Source organism: Somniosus microcephalus, chromosome 11, assembly GCF_052327205.1.
Source record: "Somniosus microcephalus isolate GS21.2 chromosome 11, FLI_Smic_1.0, whole genome shotgun sequence".
In the NCBI taxonomy this organism is placed as follows: domain Eukaryota; kingdom Metazoa; phylum Chordata; class Chondrichthyes; order Squaliformes; family Somniosidae; genus Somniosus; species Somniosus microcephalus.
This window is the reverse complement of record NC_140997.1, coordinates 32,972,432-32,999,415: the sequence shown is the minus strand read 5'-3', so window position 1 is coordinate 32,999,415 and position 26,984 is coordinate 32,972,432. Positions and strand designations below refer to the sequence as shown.

Genomic DNA, 26,984 nt, shown 5'->3' with positions numbered 1-26,984 from the left:
CACGAATTCAGGCATTACACGGGACTCCTAAGGCGCTAAACTTCCGGCGCAACCCAATATCGGAGCGGACGGGCGCAGCGCAGGTGCTCTCAATTACCGATGAACACGAGACTTCCAGGCGCCGGCCAGCTCTTAAAGGGGTGGGTCAGTCAGCTTCAGCATCCACACTCTGCGCCTTGTAGGCCTCAGAATCGGCGCAGGCCCTTCTCTGGCGCTAAAAACTTGGACCAGATGGAGAAGGTGAGACAGAGCAGAGCGCTTCACCAATGAGGCTCTGGAGCAATTGGTGGCCGCAGTGGCGCGCCGGTGAGATGTTCTCTACCCAGACAATGGCAGGAGGCCGAATCATAAGGACTACTGACGAGCTTGGAGGGATGTATGCCAGAGGGTCAACTCCAGCAACATGGTGACTAGTAGCCCTGTCCAATGCAGAAAGAAATTCAACGACCTCACTCAGGTCGTGAGGGTGGGTGTTTTTTCTGCAAACTTCTGCATCCCTTCATTTGCACCTGACTTTATGACTACAGGGTGGCCTGTGCCCCATTGGCCATCTGCCAGCAAGCACCCATGGCCCTTTCTGGGCGCACACATGCACATTTGACTCAAGGCGTCATGTAAGGGCTCTTGCACCATGGGGGGCATGAGATGATCACTCAGGGCATCAGGTAACATAACTTCCCCTCCTTTCCCCTGCAGTCCAAGCTGGCGAGGATTGGCAAAGACCAGCTTCGCACCGGTGGAGGACCTCCACAAGTGGTCACTCTCACAGATCTCGAGGAGAGAGTCCACCAGATTCTTGGAGGACGTCTGAGTGGTCCTGTAACCACTGCAGCTGCCGACCCCATTGTCGACAGCGGTGGTAAGGTTCTCACCTTATACAACTGTCTCCTTCCACTTGTTCCCCCCGCCAGCATGCTTTCTCACTGTGGACCCATGTCATAGCCTTGCCGCAATCTGGCATCCCTTGCTGCCAAGCTGTCCTTTTGCTAAAGCCACTCTTCCACCTCCCTGCTTTCAGATGCTGCATCATCAGCTCGGGAGCCGGGCCCTCAAGCTGCCAGTGCCAGTGCCTCCGAAGGCTCAATGAGAAAAGTACTGTCCAACAGAAGGTCAGCAACTCTCTCCAGCAACGATCAGAATGGCCAGCCCAAATGGCTGCAGCTTTTATACTAGTGCTGTCCCCTTTAAATAGCGCCCCCCTCCGAGTCCGAGAAGGGTCTGGGAACGCTCCATCCAACTGTCACTAATAACGGCAGGCGAAAAGGTTGCGGGCGCTACCAAATATCCGGTCCGGGGCGCCAAAAAGGCATTGCACACTGAAATGACGTCATGATCTGCCTGCGCCCGCGCGCAAAGAGTTAGCGCCAGCACTAAAAGGATACTCAATATGGGAGGTGGCGCTATATTCACTGCGCCCGCCGGAAAATTGGGTAACGCCCCAATTCTTGGGCTCTTTAGGCGCTAATCGCTGGTGCTACCAACCAAATTTCTAGGCCTACGACTACCAAATGGGTACCAACTGTAGACATGCACCAGTTTTTTTTAAATCTTAATGTAAAAGTGAAGATGAAAAATCAAGCAAACAACCTGACGGACTTACTGAATGGTCATCATGATCCATTGTCTGTGCTAGGACAGGACTAAACGAAACTGGTGACAAAGCCCCAGGCTTTTTCCTCACAGCTCGGATCTGCAACAATGCTCGAAATGCTAGGAACAGAAAAGTTTTTTTTGTGAACATTGTACTTCCAAGCAAAGAAACCTGTACTACAACATGAGTTCACAGGTATAAAAAGTGATCCAATATCAAACTGCCTATTTTATTAATTATTCTGTTAGATATACTTAATGTACAGGATACCTAATGCTTTTGTACATTTAAAGCAGATAAATATTTTCATAGGGAAATAGCTATGATTTCAGTTTTAAAGACTATAAATGCAAAGGATCGAAAATGACTGCTCTAAATGCACCGCATGCCAAGGTACTAAGCCACACATAACAGCAAGGTTGCAGGTTTGATGCCTATTCTTTACTATGTTAGCCAATCTCTGCCAGGGCTCTGTTTCTCTCTCCAGAGATGCTGCCTGACCTGCCGAGTATCTCCAGAACTTTCTGTATTTATTTCAGATTTCCAGCATCCGCAGTATTTTGCTTTTGTATTAGTGAGGGAGCAGCATTTGGCTTCAGTGTCCACTAATTTAGAGAAGGTCAAAAAGGGTCGAGCTTTCTACACCTGATCACAATCTAGGAAACCCTGCTGGCAAACATGAATGCGTGGAAGTTGGGTACAGACAAGACTGTGCTTGGCTATGATGTCCCCCACAGTCAAATAACCTATAAATGCTCACTACCCAGGCTCATACATGGAAAATGGCCACTTGGGCTATTTAGTAGTTGCTATTTATTTAACTAAGTACAGGAAACTTTCTGATATCCGGCACTGACGGGACCGAGCTGGTGCCGTACCATCAAAAGTGCCGGACATACCAGCGTTAATGTTGAAACATACGGAACTGAAAAGCTCCGTGTGAATCAACAAACCCTGTTGCTTAGCAACAGCTTCAAAACAGTCGGCTGCAGCTGCAAGCGTCTCCAGCTACAGACCTTGCCGTGCCTGACTGGGGGGAAAAAAAGCAACGAGAACTAAAAAAAACTTATAGAAAACGGCTCCTGATTTTTGCCGTTAGATCGAGTATTCCGGACATATAACCTCCGGATAAACCAAAGTTTCTTGTACTGGTTAATAACAACCATGGTAAGCTAAACATGGTTTTATCTGCTCCAGATAGTGAAATGTAAATCATAAACTTAAACATTCTGCATCATTATTTTGTACAAAAATCATTTAAATTCTAGTTTTAGAAATATTAATTTAAAAAAAAGGTATGAATAAGCATACTAAATTTTACTTGTAAAATCTTGTTCATTGACCTTCAACAATCGCCATGTTTGCTTTTAAAACCCGTTTTGTAACTAATAGGATGTTGTAATACTTACGCAGTCTGCAGATAGGGCAGTTATTAGCCTGGTACCGTAGTGTATCTGCACAGGTACTGCATAAGCACAGATGTCTACAAGGAAGGATTAAAGTATCACGCAGATCAGACAAGCACACAACGCACTCATTGCTGTTGTCACTGTTCTCATCATCCGAAGGCTGTAAAGGAAATTATTTTACAAATAAAAAAGCAAATCATTGCTTTCGCAGTGCTTCACTGCTGAATATTTTTTCATGTATTTTCTGTTCCATATGGTCAGCCCCTGAATTCTTCCCGATTACATACTGCCAGCAGAAACTACATATTTTTTTTTAGAATTAGTGTTACTTGCTCTACCAGAACTCAAAAAACAAATATACAACAGGTCAATATTTAACAAAATAAGCAGTTAAATTGCCCTCGGATCCTTCTTAATAAACAACACTAATATGCTTTAAGCTTTTTAGCAATTACTTTACTGCCTTTACCATGGAGAATATAACTTGGGTTATTGCTAACTAACACACAAAGTGGAGGAGAAGCATCCAGGAAGACGCCAAACACCTCGAGTCTCTTCGCCGGGAGCAAGCGGAAGCCAAGCGCAGGCAGCGCAAGGAACCCAAGCACCCACCCACCCGCCCCTTCAACCACCGTCTGCCCCACCTGTGACAGAGACTGAAGGTCCCGCATTGGACTCATCAGTCACCTGAGAATTCATTTTTAGTGTGGAAGCAAGTCATCCTCGGTTCCGAGGGACTGCCCAAGAAGAAGGAAAAGAATTGCTAAGTGAATTTGATTTTTGTACAGACAGTGAGAGGTTTCGGGTTTAAATAAAAATACTACTCAAGCTAGAAGATAACAAATTACAGATTTTACAATAAAAAAACTAAAACTGGAATGCATCCAGTGCAGGTTGCAACTCAGTCACTGAATCCAAAGCAAGGTCATTAACTGAGGACACCGGGAATGGATACCTTTGTTTCTTGGTTATTCTTATTTTCAATGCCATATATTTCTTGTAGTAAATAGCTGACTCGGTCGACCTACAGGGGAGACAAAGAAATGCAATTCATGGGATGAGATCGGAGACACGCTTGATTTATTTCCTGGAGTAAAATATTCTGTAAATCTTTCACGGAATTTTAGCAGTCACCAAAGTTATGCAAAACATAACATGTTTCACTCCTACAAATTAATATACCACTGGGCTAAAATTGGTTAGCTTCCATAGATAATTATTATGACAGAAATGTCATCCAAGGTGAATTCAGCATTAGGAGAGTTAAGCTTTAAAAACAGAGCTTGTGGAAAATGACATTTATTACAAGACCGCTGACTGCCTCAACTACATGGATTCCACTTCTTTCCATCCCACTTCCTGTACAGAGTCGATTCCTTTCTTCCAGTTTCACCATCTGATGATGTCACCGTCCACACCAGAGCTTCTGAAATGCCAACATTTTTCCTTCACAGTGGTAGAGTGTGGGTCTGTGTAATTTCCCAGGCCTCTGCTCTTACTCCTTCACACCCTCCCCCCACCCCCACAGCCATGATAGGGCCCCCCCTTGTTCTCATCTTTCATCCCACCAGCCTCCACATTTGCCAAGTTATCTTCCGCCATTTACAACATAATCCCACCACTAAACACATCTTCCCCTGCCTTCCTCTCTCTACTTTCTGAATGACCATTCACTGACATCTTGGTTACTCTTCCACCATCCCAGAACATTCTCATGCAAGCACAGAGGATGCAACACCTGTCCATTCAACTCTCCCACACCACTTTCCAGGGCCCCTACAACAGCACCTTGCATTTATATAGAATATTTAATGTAGTAAAACGTTCCAAGGTGCTTCACAGGAGCAATTATTAAACAAAATTTGACACCGAACCACATAAGAAGATAGTAGGATAGGTGACCAAAAGCTTGGTCAAAGAGGTAGGTTTTAAGGAGCATCATAAAGGAGGAGCGAGAAGTAGAGAGGTTTAGAGAGGAAATTCCAGAGCTTAGGGCCTAAGCAGTTGAAGGGACAGCTGCCAATGGTGAAGCGAAGACAATCGAAGAGGCACAAGTGGCCAGAATTAGAGGAGCGCAGAGATCTTCGAGTTTGTAGGGTTGGAGGTTACAGAGGAAGGGAGGGGCGAGGCCATGGAGGGACTTGCACACAGGATGAGAATTTTACAATCATAGCGTTGTCAGACCAGCAGCTAATGTATGTTCCCGTGCACAGGGGTGATGGGTGTACAGGACCTGGTGCGAGTTAGGTTATGGGAAGCAGAGTTTTGGATGAGCTCAAGTTTATAGAGGGTACAAGGTGGGAGGCCAGCATTGGTATGGAGGTAACAAAAGGCATGGATGAACATTTCAGCAACAAATGAGCTGAGACAGGAGCGGAGATGGGTGATGTTACGGAGGTAGAAGTTAGGCAGTCTTGGTGATGGTGCAGATATCGCAGATATTTGGTCAGAAGCTCATCTTGGGGTCAGATAGGATGTCATGGTCTGATTCAGCTTCAGATAGTGGCCGAAGAGAGGGATAGAGTTGGTGGCTAGGGAACGGAGTTTGTGGCGGGGACTGAAGATAATATCTTCGGTCTTCCCAATATTTAATTGGAGGAAATTTCTGCTTGTCCAATCCTGGATGCCAGACAAGCAGCATGACAAATGAGAGGCAGTGGAGGGGTTGAGAGAGATGGTGAGGAGGTAGAGCTGGGTGTCGTCGGTGTACGTGTGGAATCTTACGTTGCGTTGAGTTTTTGGATGATGTCGCAGAATGTAGATGAGATATAGGAGGGGGCCAAGGATAGAGCCTTGGGAGACTTGTCTGTTCTCTATACCGATGCTACCTGGCCTGCTGACTGTTACCAGCAGTTTGTGTTTTTGTTTTTGCAGAAAATTTCTACAGAAAACAACAAAACTCACCTCAACTACTTAAGTTGGGTCTTTCTTCCCCCCCCCCCGCCAACAAAGAGACTAAAGCTTAGATTTTGTGGATGCACATTGATGGTAAGCAATTCAAGCCATTTTAATATAGTTTGAAGGGGAGGGATCATTCTAAATGGCAGACGTGCTTAGGACTGGCACATTTGCTTTTTAGAAATTATGAGCATTTACAGGTTTTGACAGCAGATGGCAGAATCACACTGTGCTTCTGTTTTTACACTGCATGGGAATCTGAACATGCATCAAGTGAACATCTCTGGTGGGAGTTTTTCTAGAGTTCACATTTACCATTACTGTTACTAAGCACTATTAAGACTGCATAATTGTTCTATGTAGCTCTGTGTCATATGAGCAGAAGAGGGATTGTTTTACAACATGATACTTAAGTTCATCTGGGACTGGTTTCTAAATTTTATATTACTTAGAAGTATTCACATTTTCAAGTTCCCTAAAATTACAGCAGGAAGAATGTCACCATACTTTGGTGAAAAGCTATAATGGTATTAACAACTTTTTGCTAGGGAAAAAGTATGATACAATAAAGAACCAATCAGGGAATGGCAATGAGTGAAGCATTTACTTGTTTTTAGTGTTGAAAAATCAGAGGAGCCTAAAAGTCATGTCTTCAACTTATATGCAGTAGCACTTGTGATCCATTTAGAAAGCTTACACTCAAATTAGGTTTTTAAAATATAAAATCAGAGTACAGCACAGAAGGAGACTGTTCGGCCCATCGCGTTTGCACCGGCTCTTTCGAAGAGCAATCCAGTTAATCCCACTCCCCGGCTCTTTCCTCGTATCCCTGCAATTTTAAGGTTATCTTTAAAATTGGAGCGAGGCCATTTAGGAGTGGAATCAGGAAGCACTTTTCACACAAAGGTAGTGGAAATCTGGAAGTCGTCCCCCAAAAGGCCATGGATGCTGGGACAACTGAAATTTTCAAGACTGAGATCGATAATTTTTGTTAGGTAAGGGTATCAAAGGACATGGAGCAAAGGTGGGTAAATGGAGTTGAGGTATAGATCAGCCATAATCAGGTGGAACAGGCTGAATGGCCTACTCTTGTTCCTGTGTTCCATATATCTTGGGACAGATCCAGCGTGCGGGATTAGTTGGATGGGCCGGGGGGGGGGGGGGGGGGGTAGGTGAGGCGAGGGGAGAGGAGAAATAAGTGGGACAGTGTCCCATTCAAGACTTTGCACTCTTGAGATTTAACAAGAATCCTTGGATCTCTTTTATCTAAATCCCTTTTCACTGCTCTACAGATACTTGAGGTATTTAGAGCTGAAGTCTTTCTGTAACAATCTATTTATCTGTTTTATCTACAAACCTGTCTGCAGTTTGAGTTTTTCAAGTGCTTAAAAGATGGAGGAGTTCGAATGGGCTAATAATCTCCCATTGTTCGAAGAACAAATATAATCAGTAAGGCTCGAGTCTTACTGGCCTCATATAATCTAACTTTGTACAACTGCAAAACTGTCTAGAAATAGGGGAGCTGCCTGAAACACAAATGAAGTCCAAACATTAATACTTTGAATTGAGTGCTTTTAGGCCATTTTTCTTAACCAAAACTAGTCTTTTAATTTAAAAAAACAAGATTAGTATCTGTAAGGGGTTGCACCTTATTCACAGTGCAAATCATGACAAACGTCTGAACTCTCAATGGCTGCTGAAAATGCATTAATTAGGGCATAGCCAAAGTATGCTGTAAACATCAGAATTAAACTGTTTAAATGGTTCCATTTTAGGTGTTTATTTTTGTAGCTTGCATTGATACTATCATAATGAAATTACTCCTTGTACAGAGAAGCTTTAATTACAGTAATATTAGTGTTTGTTTCAGAATTACAGTGCATTTATTTCAGAGTCAGTGTGAGAGTTAAAAACGTAGGCAAGCCGAAGATGATTGTTGTTTCCCTGGACATTCCAACAGTCTGAGGGTTAAAACAAATTCAATTCGGAGTTTATTTTCATTCATGTCCCCAAGTTCCAGAATCATCATCACTCTTCTCTGGTCTCTCCAATGACACTGCTGAGCGTAGCATTAGCTCGGGAAATAAGTAGCATGACTGAACCCACGGTGTCAGAGTTCTATATTATAGTGACAGATTGTTTGATAATGGATATTAATTTAGGCCTTTTATTGGTCAAAATAATGGAAAATCTGGCTTGATTTGAAAAAAAATGCCATCATCTATAGCGGATATAACAACAGAAAATGCTGGAAAAACTCAGCAGGCCAGGCAACATCCGTGGAGAGAAAATAGAGTCAACGTTTCGGGTCAAAACCCTTTGTCAAGACTGAAGGCCAGGCTGGGAGAGAACAAAAGAGAAGTAAAGAGACATTAAGAGGTATTCAAAACGAGACGAGATGGTGATAGGACTAGTGGAGACAAAAGACGGCTCTAGATTAGGTGTGAAATGCGCTGGCAGAATGGGAGACAGCTGCCATGTGGGAGAGAAAAAAAGGTGTGTGTGTGGGGGGGGGGAAAGGGCCAAAACAAAGGTGTGGATAAAAAATAAGTAAAAATGTAATGGGGGCCGAGGTTATGATCTGAAATTGTTGAACCCGAACACTTTGACAAAGGGTTTGACCTGAAACATTGACTCTATTTTCTCTCCACGGATGTTGCCTGGCCTGCTGAGTTTTTCCAGCATTTTCTGTTGTTATTTCGGATTTCCAGCATCTGCAGTATTTTGCTATCTATATCGGATAGTGGATTCATTCAAAAAGGGATGTGCCACAGTGGTCAAATTACATGTTCACACTGTCCCATTAGATGTTCTGGATGGCGTGTATTCTGAATACTAAAAACATTCTTCAAATTCATGCGCAGTGGCAAGAAAGACCAAGGATAGAATTAGTTAGAACTACAAAGTACTAAAGGGAATGGAGGTTTGGGATTTGTGGATCCAGGTCTGAATTAGACTGTTTGCAAGCTCAGCATCCAGTGCCACCCCAAGCTGTTCCATCGCAAAGACTACCTACTTCCACCTCAAAGTTCCTGGCCACCTCACATCCCCCACCTCCTTAAACTACAGCTCATCCAAATCTCTGCTGCCTACATTCCATCCCAGGCCAAGTACTCTCACCCATCACCCCTGTCCTCGCTGACCTACTACGGCTCCTGATCCCCCCCCCCAACACCTCAAATTTAAAATCTCATCCTTGTATTTAAATCTCTCCATAACTTTGCCCTTTTCCCATTTCTGTAACCTTCTCCAGCGCTGCAACCAACCAAACTCTCCATTCCTCTGACTCCAGCTTGTTTTGCAACTCTTCCCTGCACATAATAAAAATTGTGTACTTTTGAAGAATAATTTTAAGTTTAATCATCTTACAGTTCCCACACGATGATCTTTTTGATAGGTAAAGTGAAGAGGAGGCAGAAACCTAGTTTCATTTTATTCCCCTTTAACTTCCTATCTTGCAGTAAGTCCTCAATCTGTGATTTGTTATTCTTCCATATTTAGTGTGGATGAATTTAAGTTAATATATTACTACCCTTGAAGTTAGTTATATTTTTTCCAAGTACAAACGTAATTAAGTGTGCAGTTTTACAGCACATTTTATACCAGTTAAGAGCAAACTTCCCTATTTCTATTTAATCATCCAACTTTTTATTTTTAATTAAACAATTTTACAGCAACACTTCCCAAAACATAATAACGAACAATGTGACAATTGATACCACCCAGCTCCCTACCTCTGCAAATTACAACTTGAAATTTCCTGTGTAGCTATACTTTTCATTAGTTCTTAATACAGCATCGTGTATTCCACCCGCATAGTATGGTCTTCAAAAGCCAACCCTTTGTCAGGTGTGTAAGAGAGAGAATGTTGTGTGACAGAGAAAATGTCCCATAACGGCATAAAAGCTTTTAAAAAAGTGTGCGGGATCCAAGGTCCAGTAGCCTTATAACAGACACCATTATAAATGTACAACTCTCTCCAAGAGGAAGTGTGTTAAAGTTATCCAAAAAAAGACAACAGAAGCTTTGAAATTTCAGTCTCAATCTACTTTCCCCCCCACTACAAGTCTCCCACCAATACAGACAGAAGACACTAGTGATAACATTACCCTACTAGCACTAGAAATAATACTCCCAACCGCTGTGATGGGATTTCACATTACCTCCACAGCCCGAGTCAGATATTAAAAACATCGTAAAAGTGCTGTCTGAGCAACTGAAAACAAAAAGGTTATTAACTGTTTGCTTAAATAGGGGTCTCCACATAACAGTTTTAGCCTGCATTATGCCAGAAGGGTAGGACAATCTGGACTGTGTGCCTCTCCACAGCTACCTCTATATATTTCATATTATTACTAGCATTAATATACTGTACAATCCTTTCAAAAATGAGCTTTGAATTAGAATTTAATTTTAGGTTTTGAAAATAACCATTTTATTCCAGTAATTAGAAACATTTTAAAAGTCATATTAATCAATATTATTTTCTTTTAACAAATGGAATTAAATCACACAATGAAAATTATATATCAAGAGACTGCCAATCAGAAGGTAATTTACTTAAAATAGTCAGTAAATAAATAAAGCTGCAGTCAGTCCACAGGGCTTTTATATTTAGTATTTTTTTTTATATAAAAGAAACAGCCTAGTCCATCTACTTTGGTAGGATTTTTTTTATTCTCCAGGTGAAGTTAGCCAGGGTTAGCCTCAGTTAACAGAGACTGGAAGAGAGAAGAGAAGCAAAAAAAAAAATCACAGGAATAGTCCCTCAGATATATTTGAAGTCATGACATCGACTGTGACTTATTTCCAACATAAAGCCAGACTCCTGATCAACTCTTCTCTATTTCTTCAGCCAGGGAAAAAAAAACAAAGATTAACTATTTATGAAAGAAGTCACCAACTTAAACAAAAATTAAATTTTTTCATAACATCAAGTACAAGCATTTTGATTTCCACAAAAGGAGAATTGAGTAAATTAAAGGTCATTTGAATAAAGAAGATAGCTTCATTCAAAAGAATGAGAAAGACCTACCAAAATACAATCAACATTCTCTCTTATTCTTCACATAACTCAGGGTTCTGACCAAGTAACACCAATGGGCAGGGAATTTTTAATCTGAATCTAAAACTCTCATCCAAGACTTATCAACTAAAATAAATTGGCTTCTTCATCCAAACCGTAATATCTGATTCATGTACCAATGGTGTTATTCCAAGTTATACTTTGAAACTGGCTCAAATGGCAGCATAGCTCGGAGTGAAAGACACCATGTCAGTCTTGGGAAATGTCTCCCTGCTAAATGATATCAGATGTCAGGAATCATTTTGCTAGTCCCAGTTTTGAGATTTACCCGATATTTGAAATAAAAAGTAGTGTTGATTTATGAATGGACGTTGTTTAGAAAAATAATGATGAACATGTATCCATGAAATACAATCTACACTTTATTTTAGAGGTAAAAAGCCCCGAGTTGAATGAAGTAATGATAGGAAATTCGTCTTGGCCCATTTTACAGGCCTGATATAGGCAGAAATGCATGCCGGAAGCCGGAGGCTTATCCAAAACGAGACCTCGGGCCTCGTCAGCACATCACCGGATAGCTGGGCATCCAGAGGCAACAAGCCATTTCCATGAGAACGAAGTTGGGCCTGCTGCCTCCTTGGCAATGGCCCTCAGGTAAATCCTGGGAGGGGGAGATTGTAAGGGAGGGAGATGGGCGAGCAGGGACTGGTCTTCAGGACTGCTGTGGAGCCGGGAGGTGCACTCCTGCTCATAAATTAACTCAGGAATAGTTTATTAACTTTGCTCGTCACTATTCTGACATACGGAAGTTTACAGGTTACTTACAATCTGCTTTTGCTTTAAGGGCTTCACAGAAAAACTTCCATCAACGTGCTGCAAAATAAATTAATGAAGTTATCAACAAGCTAGAAAAACCCCCACTGAGTATCAGTTGAGAAAATTCTAGATATAAATAGCAATATGGAAGATTTTTTTGAACCACTTTGGTAGATTTGTTTATTCCTGTAGGATGAATTACAGCATCAACAATGTAAACTATCCTCTTCCTAGACAAGTCTACAGATACACACATACACAGACTTAGCATGAGTGATTCCACAGACAACTGAAATATTATTTATACTTAGTAGTAGATATTTAGCACAACACCAGAATGAATACGTAAACTTCCTGATCACAGAATCACAGAAACCCCACAGTGCAGATAGAGGCCATTTCGGCCCATCGAGCCTGCACCGACACATATCCCACCTGATCCCTGTAACCCCACATATTTTAATCCCCCTAACACTAAGGGTCAATTTATCATAGCCAATCAACCTAACCCGCACATCTTTGGACTGTGGGAGGAAACCGGAGCACCTGGAGAAAACCCACGCAAACACGGGGAGAATGTGCAAACTCCACACAGACAGTCGCCCGAGGCCGAGTTGGTACTTTGTTATTCATTTAGGCATTGTTTTGTGTAGTATGATTCACACAACGTCTAACTTATGATATTAAAAACTACAGCAAAACAGACCTTCACCAAAGCAGACAACATACTTCTCAGTTTGTAATAATCTGACACATGCCCCAACATTGGTTCTGTTTTTCCACCAAAGCAAATCCTCTACAGATTAAATAAAAATCTACCCAAATTAGTTAACATTTGGGGGGGAAATGGCAGCAAAAATCCAGTCATTCTGGCAGGCTCCGGGTGTAACTGACGGGAGTTCACTGGAAATGGGGGGTCCCATTCCTGGATGCTGGGCGATGAGAAAGAGAGGGAAAATGTCAGTAGCAGAGGTCCGGAATGGGCTCATCTCAGCATTTACAATGAGATGTACTGCCCCACAGATTATAAGAACATAAGAATTAGGAGCAGGAGTAGGGAGAAAGCAGGGACAGGGTACTGAATTTGGATGATCAGCCATGATCTCATTAAATGGCAGAACAGGCTCGAGGGGCCGAATGGCCTACTCCTGCTCCTATCTTCTATGTTTCTATATGGCCATTGTACAAGATCATGGCTGATCTTCGACCTCAACTCCACTTTCCCGCCCATTCCCCTTATTCCTTGACCAAAAATCTATCTAGCTCAGCCTTGAATATACTCAACAACTCAGCATTCACAGCCCTTTGGGGTAAAGAAATCCAAAGATTCACAACCCTCTGAGTGAAGAAATTCCTCTTCATCTCAGACTTAAATGGCCGACCCCTTATCCTGAGACTATGCCCCTTAGTTCTAGACTCTCCAGCCAGGGGAAAAAACATCTCAGCATCTACCCTGTCAATCCCCCTCAGAATCTTATAGGTTTCAATGAGATCACCTCTCATTCTTCTAAACTCCAGAGAGTATAGGCTAGTAACTATTACAGTAGCAGGTTCCATTAGAGGAATCTCAAAAAGTTCAATAACTGAAATGATCAAGACTGCCTCTATCTTCATTCTGAGAAAGACTTTTGAATATAGCTCCAGGGTCTGATGAGAAGGTATTAACTACCTCTGAATACCTGCAGCATCCATCTAGTAAAGTTGGTAACCCAAAGGTATCTTTAATTCTGGCTTAAATGCAGATGATGCTCTGTGAAAGTTCCAGCTAGGACACCTTCACCATGTTAATAAGGAATCCCAAATACTTGACAAAGATGAGTGGTGGTAAGTTCTAGATCCTACCTGGGATTATTCTCTCACCATGTATGGGTTGACATGCAAGTCCCTCAGGTGCAGGAGCTTTACTATTATCATTAATGGGTTGAAGGGTGCTGGTAGAAATAACCAGAACTGATTACTGATCAACATGGCTGATGGCACAGGAATGGGTAATTGGGAGCCAGCAAATCAGATGGAGAACCTCCACTGTGCCTCACACATGATCTTTGAGCTGGCATAAAGTGTTCTCACACAAGTTACACAAGACCTTTATCTCTATGTGAGAATAAATGCTCAAAGATGGAAATCAGTGCAGGTACAATTCCTCAATGTTCTCCTAGGGAATGTGCAGTACATTCAGGTCACCATCTAAAAGAGGTGATCAGGGTACGGCACATTTTGGGCTGAAAGGAAGTCAGAGTTTAAAGGGGAACCAGTTTATTTGCAACATATATGAAAGTGAACTTTAACTTTGCTGCCTAAAATCTGGGGAAAAACCTGTTTATTTTTATTTCCTATTTACATACGGAATCCCCATAAGCATATTAGAAATCCCCAAATAAATAAGGATTCACAGCACTTAAATAAAAATAAATGTTCCCAGGTTCAAAATGAATTAAAAGGCCCTTTAATTAAGTATTTAAAATAAAAATGTAATTTTTTGAAAAAAAATTAAAACGGGCCAAAATTTACTTAAACTAATTTTAAATGTATGTGTATGTTTTAATCATTTAAAACATTTATTTTAACATTTACGCTGGTAAAAGATCTATTTGAAAACAAGAACATTTTAACAGGCTTACTTGCAATTTATTTTAAAATTTGCTCCCCTCACTACTTAAAAAAAATATATTTTTATGGCACAAATTTGCATCCGGCCATGATTATTCTTTAACCACTTACTTTAATGCTTGAATAGTTTTATCTTTTCATCACTGCACTGCACAGATTACGTTGATTTGGTGGCAGTCGACAGCTGTTGTATTTCAATTCTCATTCTGCTTTTAGCTATTACTGTGCGCTGTTTTGGGTCCTGTATTGTGTTAGTGAATCCTTTCCTTTTTCAGTACCTACACACTTCCTGCCTCTGACTAATCACGAAGCAAACTGCAGGTTATCACAGTAGAAAAATGTCACTGCCCCGACGCCTTTGTTTGAGAATAAATCTATTTAAAGAAACAGCCCGAGAAAGCTACTTTACTCAAAATGGTGGCATCATAGAACAAGTAACACTGTACACAAAACAGTCACTGCCCAGCGACAAAAAACAATTCATACTCTTCTCAAGTTGGCTGGTGTGTATACAGGGATCCCAGGGGATTAATACGAAGGCTAAAGTTCCAAGTATAACACTTTGCTAACCAGATGGTGCATGCAATCTGATGTAAAAACATTTACATTTTACACTGTAGTCCTGTTTAGCATTGCTGTAAACTAATTGGGATTTTTTTTTTTTTTTTTTTATATACAGTCAAACAATTACATGTATACAATTTTGATTGGTGGGGGAGCAAATTGATATTTGAGCATCCAAATGCAACAAGTTAGAGAATGTGCATGTAAACAAACCGCATTCCAATGAAATGAAACATATCCGTACCAAGATACCACCTTCAATTATTAGGATGTTTCTATTTCAGTACCTGGTTGCGTTTTATTGTTAGTGAGGCCCAGAAACAGCTTACGACCAAGCTGCAGGACGATTTTATGTGCGTTTTAACGTGTTAGTAGGTTTCTAACAGAATGTCTCTCAAAGGTCTAACAGTAGTTCCTATATATGAACCTCGGCCCCTGCGATCCAGAATTTCACCTTTACTACAGGTAGACTATCCTTTATCCGAACCTCTGAAAACCGAAAGTTTTTTCGTTCAGCGTAAGTCGTGCACACGACATGACCCGAGTGGCGCAAAACCTGACAGGAGTGGTCCTCCGGGGCCCAGAACAAGAATTCCTGCAGATTGTCGACATGCCAGCCTTCGCTCTCGATGTTAAGTGTGACTGAGGGAGCTCTGCCTTTCCCTGTGAGCAGGGCAGAGGGTCACAGAGTTCCCTCCTGGGTAGGAGATTGCAGGCCAAGCCGGGCAGTGTGAAGGAGGTACCGGGAGAGTGAACCCAACAATACAGCAGCCCGTCCGATAGCTGCAGCGGCCCGTCCGATATTCTTTTCTCTCCCCACCCCACCCCCCCGACCTGATTTGCGGGCCAGCTTAGCGTAGGAGTCAGCCGATATCCGGCTTTCCCACAACTGGCGGCGGCAGTCGAGCCCCAGACCCCCGCTAAGTCAAGGAATTCAGAGAAGCAGGAAGGGGACTGAGACACGGAGCAGGGGGAGCTGTAAACAGACTGTGAGCAGCAGCACAGAGAAGCAGGAAGGGGAATGAGACACGGAACAGTCGCAAGAGGTAGCCTGAACTTTTAAAATTTATATTAAATACAAATACTAATTACCAAATTAATTTAATGTTCAGAGTTTCCCAGTCTGAAATAATACCTTCTGAAATCCGAAAATTTCCGAAAACCAAAACACAGCTGGTCCCAAGGTTTTCGGATAAGGGATAGTCAACCTGTATATGCAAGCAATAAGATAGTCTGCAATGGACCAATTACCCTTAATAAAAGCTGCAGATTCAGTACATTAGACAGAAAAATGTTACTGAATAGCTAACTTAGTTGGTGTCATGCAAATCTTTGGAATATTATCCTAATGTACCCCTCAAGCAGATTCTGAACCTCTTGTTTGTGCTGAACGAACAGATTTTAAAAGAATTTTGGTCCGGTTTCAAACTCCTGCTTTTAAATCGCTTTGGTGTTAAAATCAACACTTCTATTAACTCTTTGGAGTAGAGGTTTCCAGTAAACAAACTCATGTATATAAAAACCAAAGGCAGAAACTGACAAAACAGAGGTCACAAATACAATGGCCCAGAATTTATGGTGGGTAATGATAGCGAATTAACAGCTTTTGCCATCATTACCCCTCTGAAACTGACTGCAATTTCAGGATTTAGCGCATGCGCATCTAAATGCAGAAATCCTGAAGATGCGGTCAGTCACTCACTGCTCCGACACTGGCTGCGCTGTGGACGCCCCCCCCCCCACACCACCCCGCCCCCCAAAGCCAGTAATCAATGTAATCAGTGAAACTGATGTAAACTTGGGCTTTTCTGTGGTAATATCGCTGTTAAATACCCCATTAAATGTTAAGCCTTGTTGGAATAGGTGTAACTGGGGTTTTAACAGCATATTAACTGGTAAACAAATGTTCCGGCCCTGAAAAACTAATTTTTATATTTATGGAGCGTCAAATGTCTCCATTATGTTAAAAAAAATTTAAAAAATTTAAAACTTAAAAAAAAATGTAAAGTTTGTTCATGATATTTCAGCTTCTACCTTATCCCCATGTGAAAGGCCAATCGTCCAGATAAAAGCAGCTTCTCAATTCCTGGTTTCTTGTCTGTGAGAATTCTTCAATGTGATTGGCTGCTTAGACAACTTGTTGATGTCACAGCAGCTTTTCGCTGGGAATCCCCATGACAGAGCGCTGCAATCAAGTGAACGCCAAAAAGGCAAACTTCTCGCCACAGAAATCGCAAGATCGCTGTGCGCAGCTTTCTTCGGGGCCAGTGGCGAGCACCTTTGCTTCGCCGCTGACCGCAAATTACGGGCCAATGAAGCATATCCCAGAAGACCATTTCTCTCGTCTGTATCAATTAAACAAAAATCTGAGGGAACTAACCATTTCTTCCGCATCAAAGAAACAACCTTTCTTTTAAAGAGAGGAAACAAGCCATTTGATCTTTTGAGTAAATGAAATCAACAGTTGAAGCCTTGCTACAGAACCTATTAAGTAAAAAACTGAAAACTTACAAGTTTTGTAATTAACTGTGGTAGATCTTCCCATCATTTATTATGCCACTTAAGACTGACATTCAGAAATTATATACAATAGCAGAGGGAGTAGCAGCTGTTGGTATACTGTAAGTGAACCTAAATATAACAACTTGCATTTATATAGCACCTTTAATGAAGTAAAACGTTGCAAGGCGCTTCACAAGAGCGTTAACAAACAACATTTGACACCAAGCCACATAAGGAGATATTAGGGCAGGTGACCAAAAGCTTGGTCAAAATGGTAGGTTTTAAGGAGCGGCTTAAAGGAGAGGTACAGCGGCGGAGGGGTTTAGGGAGGGAATTCCAGAGCTTAGGGCCTAGGCGACTGAAGGCACAGCCATCAATGGTGGAGTGATGAAAATCGGGGATGCATAAGAGGCCAGAATTGGAGGAGCGCAGAGATCTCGGAGGGTTGTCGGGCTGGAGGAGGTTACAGAGACAGAGAAAGGTGAGGCTATGGAGAGATTTGAACACAATAAGAATTTTAAATTTGAGGCGTTGTCGGACCGGGAGCCAATGTAGGTCAGCAAACACAGGTGATGGGTGAACGGGACGTGGTGCGAGTTAGAACATGAGCAGCAGAGATTTGGATGGGCTCAGGTTAATGGAGGGTGGAAGATGGGAGGTTTGCCAAGAGAGTATTGGAATAGTCAAGTTATAGGGGTAACAAAGGCATGGATGAACATTTCAGCAGCAGGTGAGCCGAGAGGCAGGGGTGGAGATGGGCGATGTTAGAGGTGGAAGTAGGTGGTCTTGGTGATGGAGAGGATATGGGGTCGGAAGCTCAGCTCAGGGTCAAATAGGATGCCATGGTTGCAAACAGTCTGATTCCGCCTCAGACAGTGACCAGGGAGAGCAATGGAGTCGGAGGCTAGGGAATGGAGTTTGTGGCGGGGACTGAAGACAGTGGGCTTTGGTCTTCCCAATATTTAATTGGGAGGAAATTTCTGCTCATTCAATATTGAATGCTGGACAAGAAGCATGACAAATCAGAGGCAGTGGAGGGGTCGAGAGAGGTAGAGTTAGGTGTCGTCAGCATACAAGTGGAATCTGACATGTTTTTGGATCATGTCGACGAGGGGCAGCATGTAGATGAGAAATAGGAGGGGGCCAAGGAGAGAGCCTTGGGAACTTCAGAGAGAACGTTGTGGGAGCGGGAAGAGAAGCCCTTGCAAGTGATTCTCTGGCTATGACTGGATAGATAGGAATGGAACCAGGCGAGGGCTGAATACTGGTGTGTAAGTTGGGTTAAGTGTCCATGGAATGGGCAGAGCGATGACATTTAAACATGCCAGTAATTCTCCAAAAAAGTGCAAGAGTACCAACCAAAACAGTTCTGTGAATTTAACAGAATCAATCTTTGGAAGTATTTAGGTACACTCAAATTAATTATACTTTAATTGTTGTAATTTTTGTTCAGACTGCAGAGTTAAAGTGTCTAAGAAAGAACAATCGTACTTAAATTTATATAATGCCTTGTCACATCCTCAAGAAATTGCAAAGTGCTTTATAGCTAATTAATTACTTTTTGAAGTGTAGTCACTGTTGTTTTGAACAGAAGAACGTAAGAAATAGGAGCAGGAGTAAGCCATTCGAGCCTGCTCCGCCATTCAATAAGATCATGGCTGATCTTCTACCTCAACTCCACCTTCCCGTGTTATCCCTATATTCCTCAATTCCCTTAGTTCCCAAAAATTTATTGATCTCTGTCTTGAATATACTCAACAACTGAGCATCCACAGCTCTCTGGAGTAGAGAATTCCAAAGATTCACAACCTTTTTGAATGAAGAAATTGCTCATCTCAGTCCTAAATGGCCGACCCCTTATTCTGAGACTGTGACCCCGTGTTCTAGATTCCTCAACCAGGGGAAACATTTTCTCAGCATTAACCCTGTCACGGCTCTTAAGATTCTGATATGTTTCAATTAGATCATCTCTCATTCTTCTAAACTCTAGGGAATATAGGCCTAGTCTACTCAATCTCTCCTCATAGGGCAATCCCCTCATCCCAGAAACCAGTCTAGTGGACCTTTGTTGCACTCCCTCTAAGGCAAGTATGTCTTTCCTTAGTTAAGGAGACCAGAACTGTACACAGTACTCCAGGTGTGGCCTCACCAATGCCCTGTATAACTGTAGTAAGACTTCTTTACTCTTATACTCTAATCCCTTTGTAACAAAAGCTGTACCTGCATGTTAACTTTCTGTGAATCATGTATAAGGACACCCAGGTCCCTCTGAATGCAAACATTTCCCAGTCTCACCATTCAAAAAATATTCTGCTTCTTTGTTTTTCCTACCAAAGTGAATAACTTCCCACATTGTATTCCATTTGCCATGTTCTTGCCCAGTCAACCTGTCTATATCTCTCTGCAGTCTCTTTGCGTCCTCCTCACAGCTTACTTTCCCACCTAACTTTGTATCATCAGCAAACTTGGATACATTACACTCAGTCCCTTCATCTAAGTCATTAATATAGATTGTAAATAGCTGAGGCCCAAAGCACTGATCCTTGCGGTACCCCACTAGTTACAGTGTGCCAACCCGAAAAAGTCCAGTTTATTCCTACTCTCGGTTTTCTGTCCATCAACCAACCCTCAATCCATGCTAATATATTACCCCAATCCCATGAGTCCTAATTTTGTGTAATAACCTCTGGTGTGGCAACTTATCGAATGCTATTTGAAAATCCAAATACACTACATCCACTGGTTCCCGCTTATCCATCCTACTAGTTAGATCTTCAAAAAACTCAACAGATTTCTCAAACACAATTTCCCTTTCATAAAACCATGTTGACTCTGCCTAATCATATCTGTAAGCAGGTGCGGCAGCCAAATTGCACACGGCAAGGTGCCACAAACAACAACGAGATCATGAAAAGTGAATCCATTTTTGGTATTGATTGCAAGATAATTGTTGCTGAAGACACTGGGAGAACTCGCCTGCTTTTCTTTAAATAGTGCCATGGACTCTTGTGTCCACCTGAACAGGTAGCTGGAGCTTCGGTTTAGCAGCTGATTTGAAAGATGGCACCTCAAACAATGCAGCCCTCCCGGGGACTTCCCCAAAGTGTCAGCCCAGATCATCTGCTCAGGGTCTGCAGTGGGGCTTGAACTCAAGGCTTCATGATTCAGAGGCAAGAGAGTTAGCACGGAGATAAGCTGGCACTAATCATTTAAACTGCTTTGAATTTAGAATTTAAAATGTACGAGAAACTGAAAATATTGCTGCACCACTTCACAATATATATTGTAGAATATTCAAAAGGTGCCTAATGAAACAAAAAACCGCAATCTTCCATAATCAAACTTTATAAACATGGTTATGATTTTCCACTTCATTACCCTTTTTCTGGGGAGGGCGGCAGGAGGCGGGGAAGAGAGCCCAGTCTGCATTTTCTGTAATAGCACTGACAGTCATTGCAAACAATCAAACTGTCAGTACAGAGTATTAACAGATGCTGCTATTTCCTACCAGCATTTGATCGCCTTCTGTGGAAACCCCATTTAAAAACTGGAAAGCAGTTCAAAAGCATCCCTATCTAAAGCTGGCCCTCGCTGAATGGGAAATGCATTTCTGCCATCCAAAATCATTTTTTCCCCCCAAATGGTTTTATCTTGATCACCTATAGCAGGACTTCAGCATGCTGCAAGTCAAGACTAGGAGAAGGCCTGGGAGAAGAAATGAAATTTACTGAATGATACATGCAGCCTTACCAGTGTCGCCCACATCCAGAGAACAATCTCGTGTAAATAAAATTCTCACAATTCACAATTCAAATTTTCCACAATTGGTTACAAAATGAAAACCCATAACCTTCTTCCATAACCACTTTGATAAGTGGTCTTCAAATCTTCATGAAAGAAAAAAATAATTTAAACCAACCTAGTTAGATTCCCATTGGAGGTTCAAATTCAAAACTGTGTAACTGTCCCTGAGGAAATTATTGGGCGGATCTTAATTTAAATTGTAAAAATTCAATGTAATTTTAACAAAGGAAAGGTGATGAAAAGAGACAATTGTTAATCCTCATTTAAGGTCATACTTCACAATTTTTCCTTCAAAGTATCCAACTTTGAATTTGTTGCCAGAATCAACCCATTTCAACACTTATACAAAACAGCAGTACTCTAAAAGGAATTCCAGAAATATTTATGCTCAACAAAATACTGTCTAGCTGAAATATTTTCTGCACCAACTCTGCTGAAATCAGCTGTCTGTCTGGTGTTGTGTTTCCAGACAAACTTGTAATTTATAAAAGGCATAAATAACTTTAAAGTGTGACTCTTAATTTATCAAATCCTCTATCATGCAAACTGATGCATGACTGCAATCTCTGAACAAAAGTTTTGCCACCTTACAGCTAAAACTATATACTGTAACTGTATTTTCATACATATATAGTGAACAAGCTTGAAAAATAGGACTGGAATCCAGGTGAATGTTAAATACATATACTCATTGCAGGTGGAAATTGTTGCAAAATTGTCCTCAATTATTTTCACAGATAATATGCTCCATTTTGTCTTGGAAACTGGGACTGAAACCCAGATGTGTATTGCATGTGAAAACATTTATGGGGAGACAGATGTGCGTGTTGTAGGTGAATGTGCAATGTAAGTGCAATATTAGGGATTCAATATTTAATATTAATTCAATCATGCTGGGTATGTGTCAGCTGTGGCTCAGTGGGTAGCACACTTGCCACTGAGTCAGAAGGCTGTGGGTTCAAGTCCCACTCCAGGGGCTTGAGCACATAAAGCTAGGCTGACACTCCAGTGCAGTGCTGAGGGAGTGCTGCACTGTCAGAGGTGCTGTCTTTCGGATGAGACGTTAAACCGAGGTCCCATCTGTTCTCTCAGGTGGACGCAAAAGATCCCAAGGCACTATTTTGAAGAAGAGCAGGGGAGTTATCCCCAGTGCCCTGGCCAATATTTATCCCTCAATCAACATCACAACAACAGATTATCTGGTCATAAACACATTGCTGTTTGTGGGAGCTTGCTGAGCGCAAATTGGCTGCCGCGTTTCCTACATTACAACAGTGACTACACTTCAAAAAGTACTTCATTGGCTGTAAAGCACTTTGAGACGTCCGGTGGTCGCGAAAGGCGCTATATAAATGTAAGTCTTTCTTTCTTTTTATGTGAACAGCTAGCATTGGCATAAATGCAATAACTACCCAAAGTTCAGCCTTGGTTAGAATTTTATAACTAACATTGCCTGCTTTGTTTTTGTAATACATACACCAGAGTGCACAATTAAAATTTAATGAAGTCCATTAGGCTAATAAAGAGCCTGTCTACAATCATTCTGTGTTCAACATTACAGAAACACTGATCTGCAAATTCCTCAAATGTGCACAATACCTTAGTCCAGAAGTTTTTAAAACAATACATCATGTTTCTTCACATTCTGGAAACAATTATTATGGATGGAATCTTTTTAAAGCTTATTATGCACCAGACTCTGTTGAAACTGTTCAGAGGTTTATTATTTAAAACAAAATACTGCAGGCCTTAGCTCACGTCTTCCATTTTGATGTAATAAAATAAATCACACCCATACAAAACAGAATCTTATGACTTCAGATGCAAAAGAGTAAATTCTGCATCATACAGGCATCCAGTGTAACCTCCATTGTTTTAATGTGTTTACATGCATTCGTGACTGTCTTGCTGTGGAGCTCTAAAAACAAATTGTTCAAAATGATGTAGCCCAAATTCACTTCATTAATTTACCATTTTCATAGCTCGGTTTTATTCATTAATTTCTATAGGCCCCTGACAACTTCTGCAGTCTGTGCTGCTTTGTCATTACTCTTAATAACAGAGTTATGAAACTCATAGGCAATCTTTTATTATATGAAATAAATATGTAATCTGCTTTTAAAAATAAACAATTTATTTAACAATCACTACATTTTAAATTAAGATCGGTCTCGTCTCCCAATATTGCCACCATAGAATAACATTGTATTGTACTTCTCAATTTCAACATTTAGATCGATATTGGGTAACTAAGTTTCAGGAGCTCGTTTTATTTAAATCGAAATAATTGGCTTTGTCATTATAAAATATATTCAGTACTTTTCACATAATGCAGGATCATTCAACTGTTTTAAGAACATTAGAAATAGGAGCAGGAGTAGGCCATTCGGCCCTTCGAGCCTGCTCCGCCATTCAATGAGATCATGGCTGATCTTCTGCCTCAACTCCATTCACCGGCCCTATCGACATATCCCTTGATGCCCTTACTAGTCAGAAATCTATTGACTTCTGTTTTGAATATACCCAATGATTGAGCCTCCAACGCCTTCTGGGATAGACAATTCCAAAGATTCACCACCCTCTGTGTGAAGAAATTTCTTCTCATCTCAGTCCTGAATAGCCAACCCTTTATCCTGAGGCTGTGACCCCTGCTTCTAGACTCCCCAGCCAAGGGAAACATTCTCCCAGCATCCACCCCATCAAGCCCTGTAATAATTTTGTATGCTTCAATGAGATCCCCTCTCATTCTTCTGAATTCAAGAGAATACAGGCCTAGTTTACTCAATCTTTTCTCATAAGACAGTCCCGCCATCCCAGGAATCAATCTCATGAACCTTCGTTGCACTCCCTCTATGGCAAGTATATCCTTCCTTAGGTAAGGAGACCAAAATTGTACACAGTACTCCAGGTGTGGTCTCACCAAGGCCATATATAATTGGAGTAAGACTTCTTTACTCCTGTACTCAAATCCTCTTGTAATGAAGGCCAGCATACCATTTGCCTTCCTAATGGCTTGCTGCACCTGTACATTCACTTTCAGTGACTCATGTACAAGGACACCCGGGTCCCTTTGAGCATCTGCATTCCTCAATCTTTCACCATTTAGGAAATACTTAATATGGTACTGTAACAAGTGTGAAGCTCCTCCTGTACACAATAAGTGCACATTTAAAATTAAATAATGAATGACAATGAAAGTTACAGCTAATAATGAGTCCCTTTACTTTAGGGTGGAAAAATATTGTTTACAGACAATACTTAGGCAATAACCTAAGTAATACCACAGCTTCAGATTCAATTTCCCAGAATAAATGTCACTTGAATCCATCTGAAAACTTAGTCAGTTCTTGAGCCACTAGATGAAATTATTGGGGTTACACTAATTTCAGACTGACCGAAGTCAATGTTGGACACAAAGTCACTGTTACTTACTTTTTCCATTGCAGCCAAAAGAATATGGGCATGCCCAGAGTATTCTGTAACAGAAATTCAAACCAGATTTATCATGCTTTATATTAAATAGTAACATGAGTAGCTATTTTAAAAGTTTCAAAAAGGCAGTTTATTTTTAAGAAATGTAAATCCACACTTCAGAAAGAATTAAATAAGTTTCTGTTTCACTGGTGAAGACAACCGGATCACAATTGTCACTTTTACAATCTAAATCGAAAGTCACCCTCACCAGTGAAATGCATTTAGAATATAACATATTTGAGAACGTTATAAGCTGTAATTTAATCGATAGTGCTTGGATTCACTCTTAAACTTTAATCCCCTCTTCCTGCTAAATTATGTTTTTTTAAAAATCTCTGCCAGTTTTCTCCCCTCGTCTCCTTTCCTGAAGACACCAACTCCTTGCTGGAATTAACACCCATTGACTTGCACAAGTAGTTATCCTTCATGCATGAGCTTAGGCAGTAAGTTTCTGCAGGCTATTTAATCACTGTGTGTATGGTAGCCAAGCCTGACTCTGTCCTCATCCAAAATCCACAAGCATACTTCCAGCAGGGGCCACTGGATGGAAACGCACTGTAGCACCCCTATCGCCACCCTGGTGGAGATCAGCTAAATCAGCAGACAGGAATAGAACCGTGGAGCCTCCTGGTTTGTTTAGCTCAGCTATTCGTTGCCATTAACCAGACGAACCATTGAGGGAGCTACTCCAAAATTATTTCACACAATAGTTTAAAATTGAAGTGCTGTGGAATTTACTGCCATTAATATATATATGAAGACACTAATATTTACAATACAAGGTGGTACAGAAAATTTGACATACAATATCAAATAAACAAACTATAAAGGGTACCAGTATTGTTAGGAAGAAAAGTACATAATGAGGCAATAACAGCTACATTTATGACTTGATAGAAAAACATATTTGTACAGTTCTGGGATCCATTTTCCTCATCAAATATAAATGAGCAGCAGTACTACTATTTAAAACATTTTTATACCAATGAAAGAGTATTAACAGCATTCAAAACCGGTTCCTGGAACTTCTTGTTAAGTCACCTTGAAATTTTGACATCTCCGCTAGGATAATGGCTATTAAAATCATTCATGAATATTGCCTTTAACAAAACTCAAGCATTCAACTGGAGGGGCTATGAAAATCTGTAGCTTATATTTGATTCAATGCCATCGATTTAATCGAACTACAGATCTTTTTGCATTAATAAACATTAGAATGGGATATTTACTCTGCTCTGTATCCTGCCCGAATCAAAATTGCATATGGACTTGCTACTCTCAATTATCAACTCAGAGGATGTAAGTTGAACTGATTTACCTTTGTGTGTTGCCTGCATTTTTCTACTTCACCTTGAGATGTTACTGCCAATAAATGCAGTGCACTCGCACATGCTTAGTGTAGCTGAAGGTCACCCACACAATAAAACTTTAAATTAGCTGGTACTGAAGTTTGTACTGAAATAGGAATGAATGATTCATGATCATTAAGGGAGAATTAACATAGTTTTAAATCACATGTATGGTTCCAAGCTTCCCAGTGGCTCGAATGGATAAGCCTGTAGGTAGCGGAGCAAGGTCTCAGACTCCATTCCTGGCCTGTACTGAATTAGCTGATCTCTATTGGGGCGGCACCACTGATGCTGCTACTGAACTCAGTGACCTTGGATTTGGGGGGGTTCCAATGCCTGTCCCCAGTGCAGGAATCGCTGCTGGAAGTACATGTACATGGTTGTCAGGCAAGGGAGGACCATGCATAGCTGTAATGTTCCTCCACCCATGGGTGGTTAATCTGCTGACATTCACCATCAAGCTCACTTATGAAGACTAACCATTTGGGCTGCTGGAATCTGCGCTCCTTCACCACAGTAAGGAAAGAAGATGGGGAGGGGAGAAGTCAGTGGAAAATGCTTAAAGTCCAGCTACTGGTCTTGCACTTATAAACACTCAACACAACAAAGCAGCTGTACTCAATCAGAACATGCCTGTTCAGCACTCCATCTGACCATAGTATTCTATATATAGCTAGCTTTATTTTGAGTGACTTGTATTCAATCAAATCCACTCATATTGTATCACCCTCTGACACATGAATATGCCTCAAACAATCTGGTCTTCTGTCTCACAGATAGTATGATCTCATTCTCAGCTGGTGGTCTTGTAAGGAAAGACAGTTTCTATTTTGTTACTTCAGAATCATTTATATTTGCCTTTGTATAAAGTTCTAAAAGAAAAAATACCACAATTTTGTCATTTGCAGCAGGATGTAGATCAGCTTCTGTCACAATCATAG

The 26,984-nt window shown here is 41.2% G+C and overlaps 1 protein-coding gene across 8 annotated transcripts in view; it reads right to left on the bottom strand.

Moving 5' to 3' along the window:
* The window catches only part of LOC147110459 (E3 ubiquitin-protein ligase MGRN1-like), a 152,806-nt gene that overhangs the window by 23,347 nt on the left and 102,475 nt on the right, over positions 1-26,984 (bottom strand). For 7 of the 8 annotated variants that reach the window (XM_086000452.1, XM_086000449.1, XM_086000450.1 and 4 more), the window contains exons 7-11: positions 24,653-24,696; positions 11,750-11,797; positions 3,956-4,024; positions 3,001-3,160; positions 1,601-1,710 (exon numbers count right to left, since the gene is read on the bottom strand). In XM_086000452.1, the coding sequence (XP_085856578.1) occupies positions 1,601-1,710; positions 3,001-3,160; positions 3,956-4,024; positions 11,750-11,797; positions 24,653-24,696 (431 nt within the window). The remainder of the gene's footprint in view (positions 1-1,600; positions 1,711-3,000; positions 3,161-3,955; positions 4,025-11,749; positions 11,798-24,652; positions 24,697-26,984) is intronic. The other variant, XM_086000448.1, reaches the window with a different exon arrangement.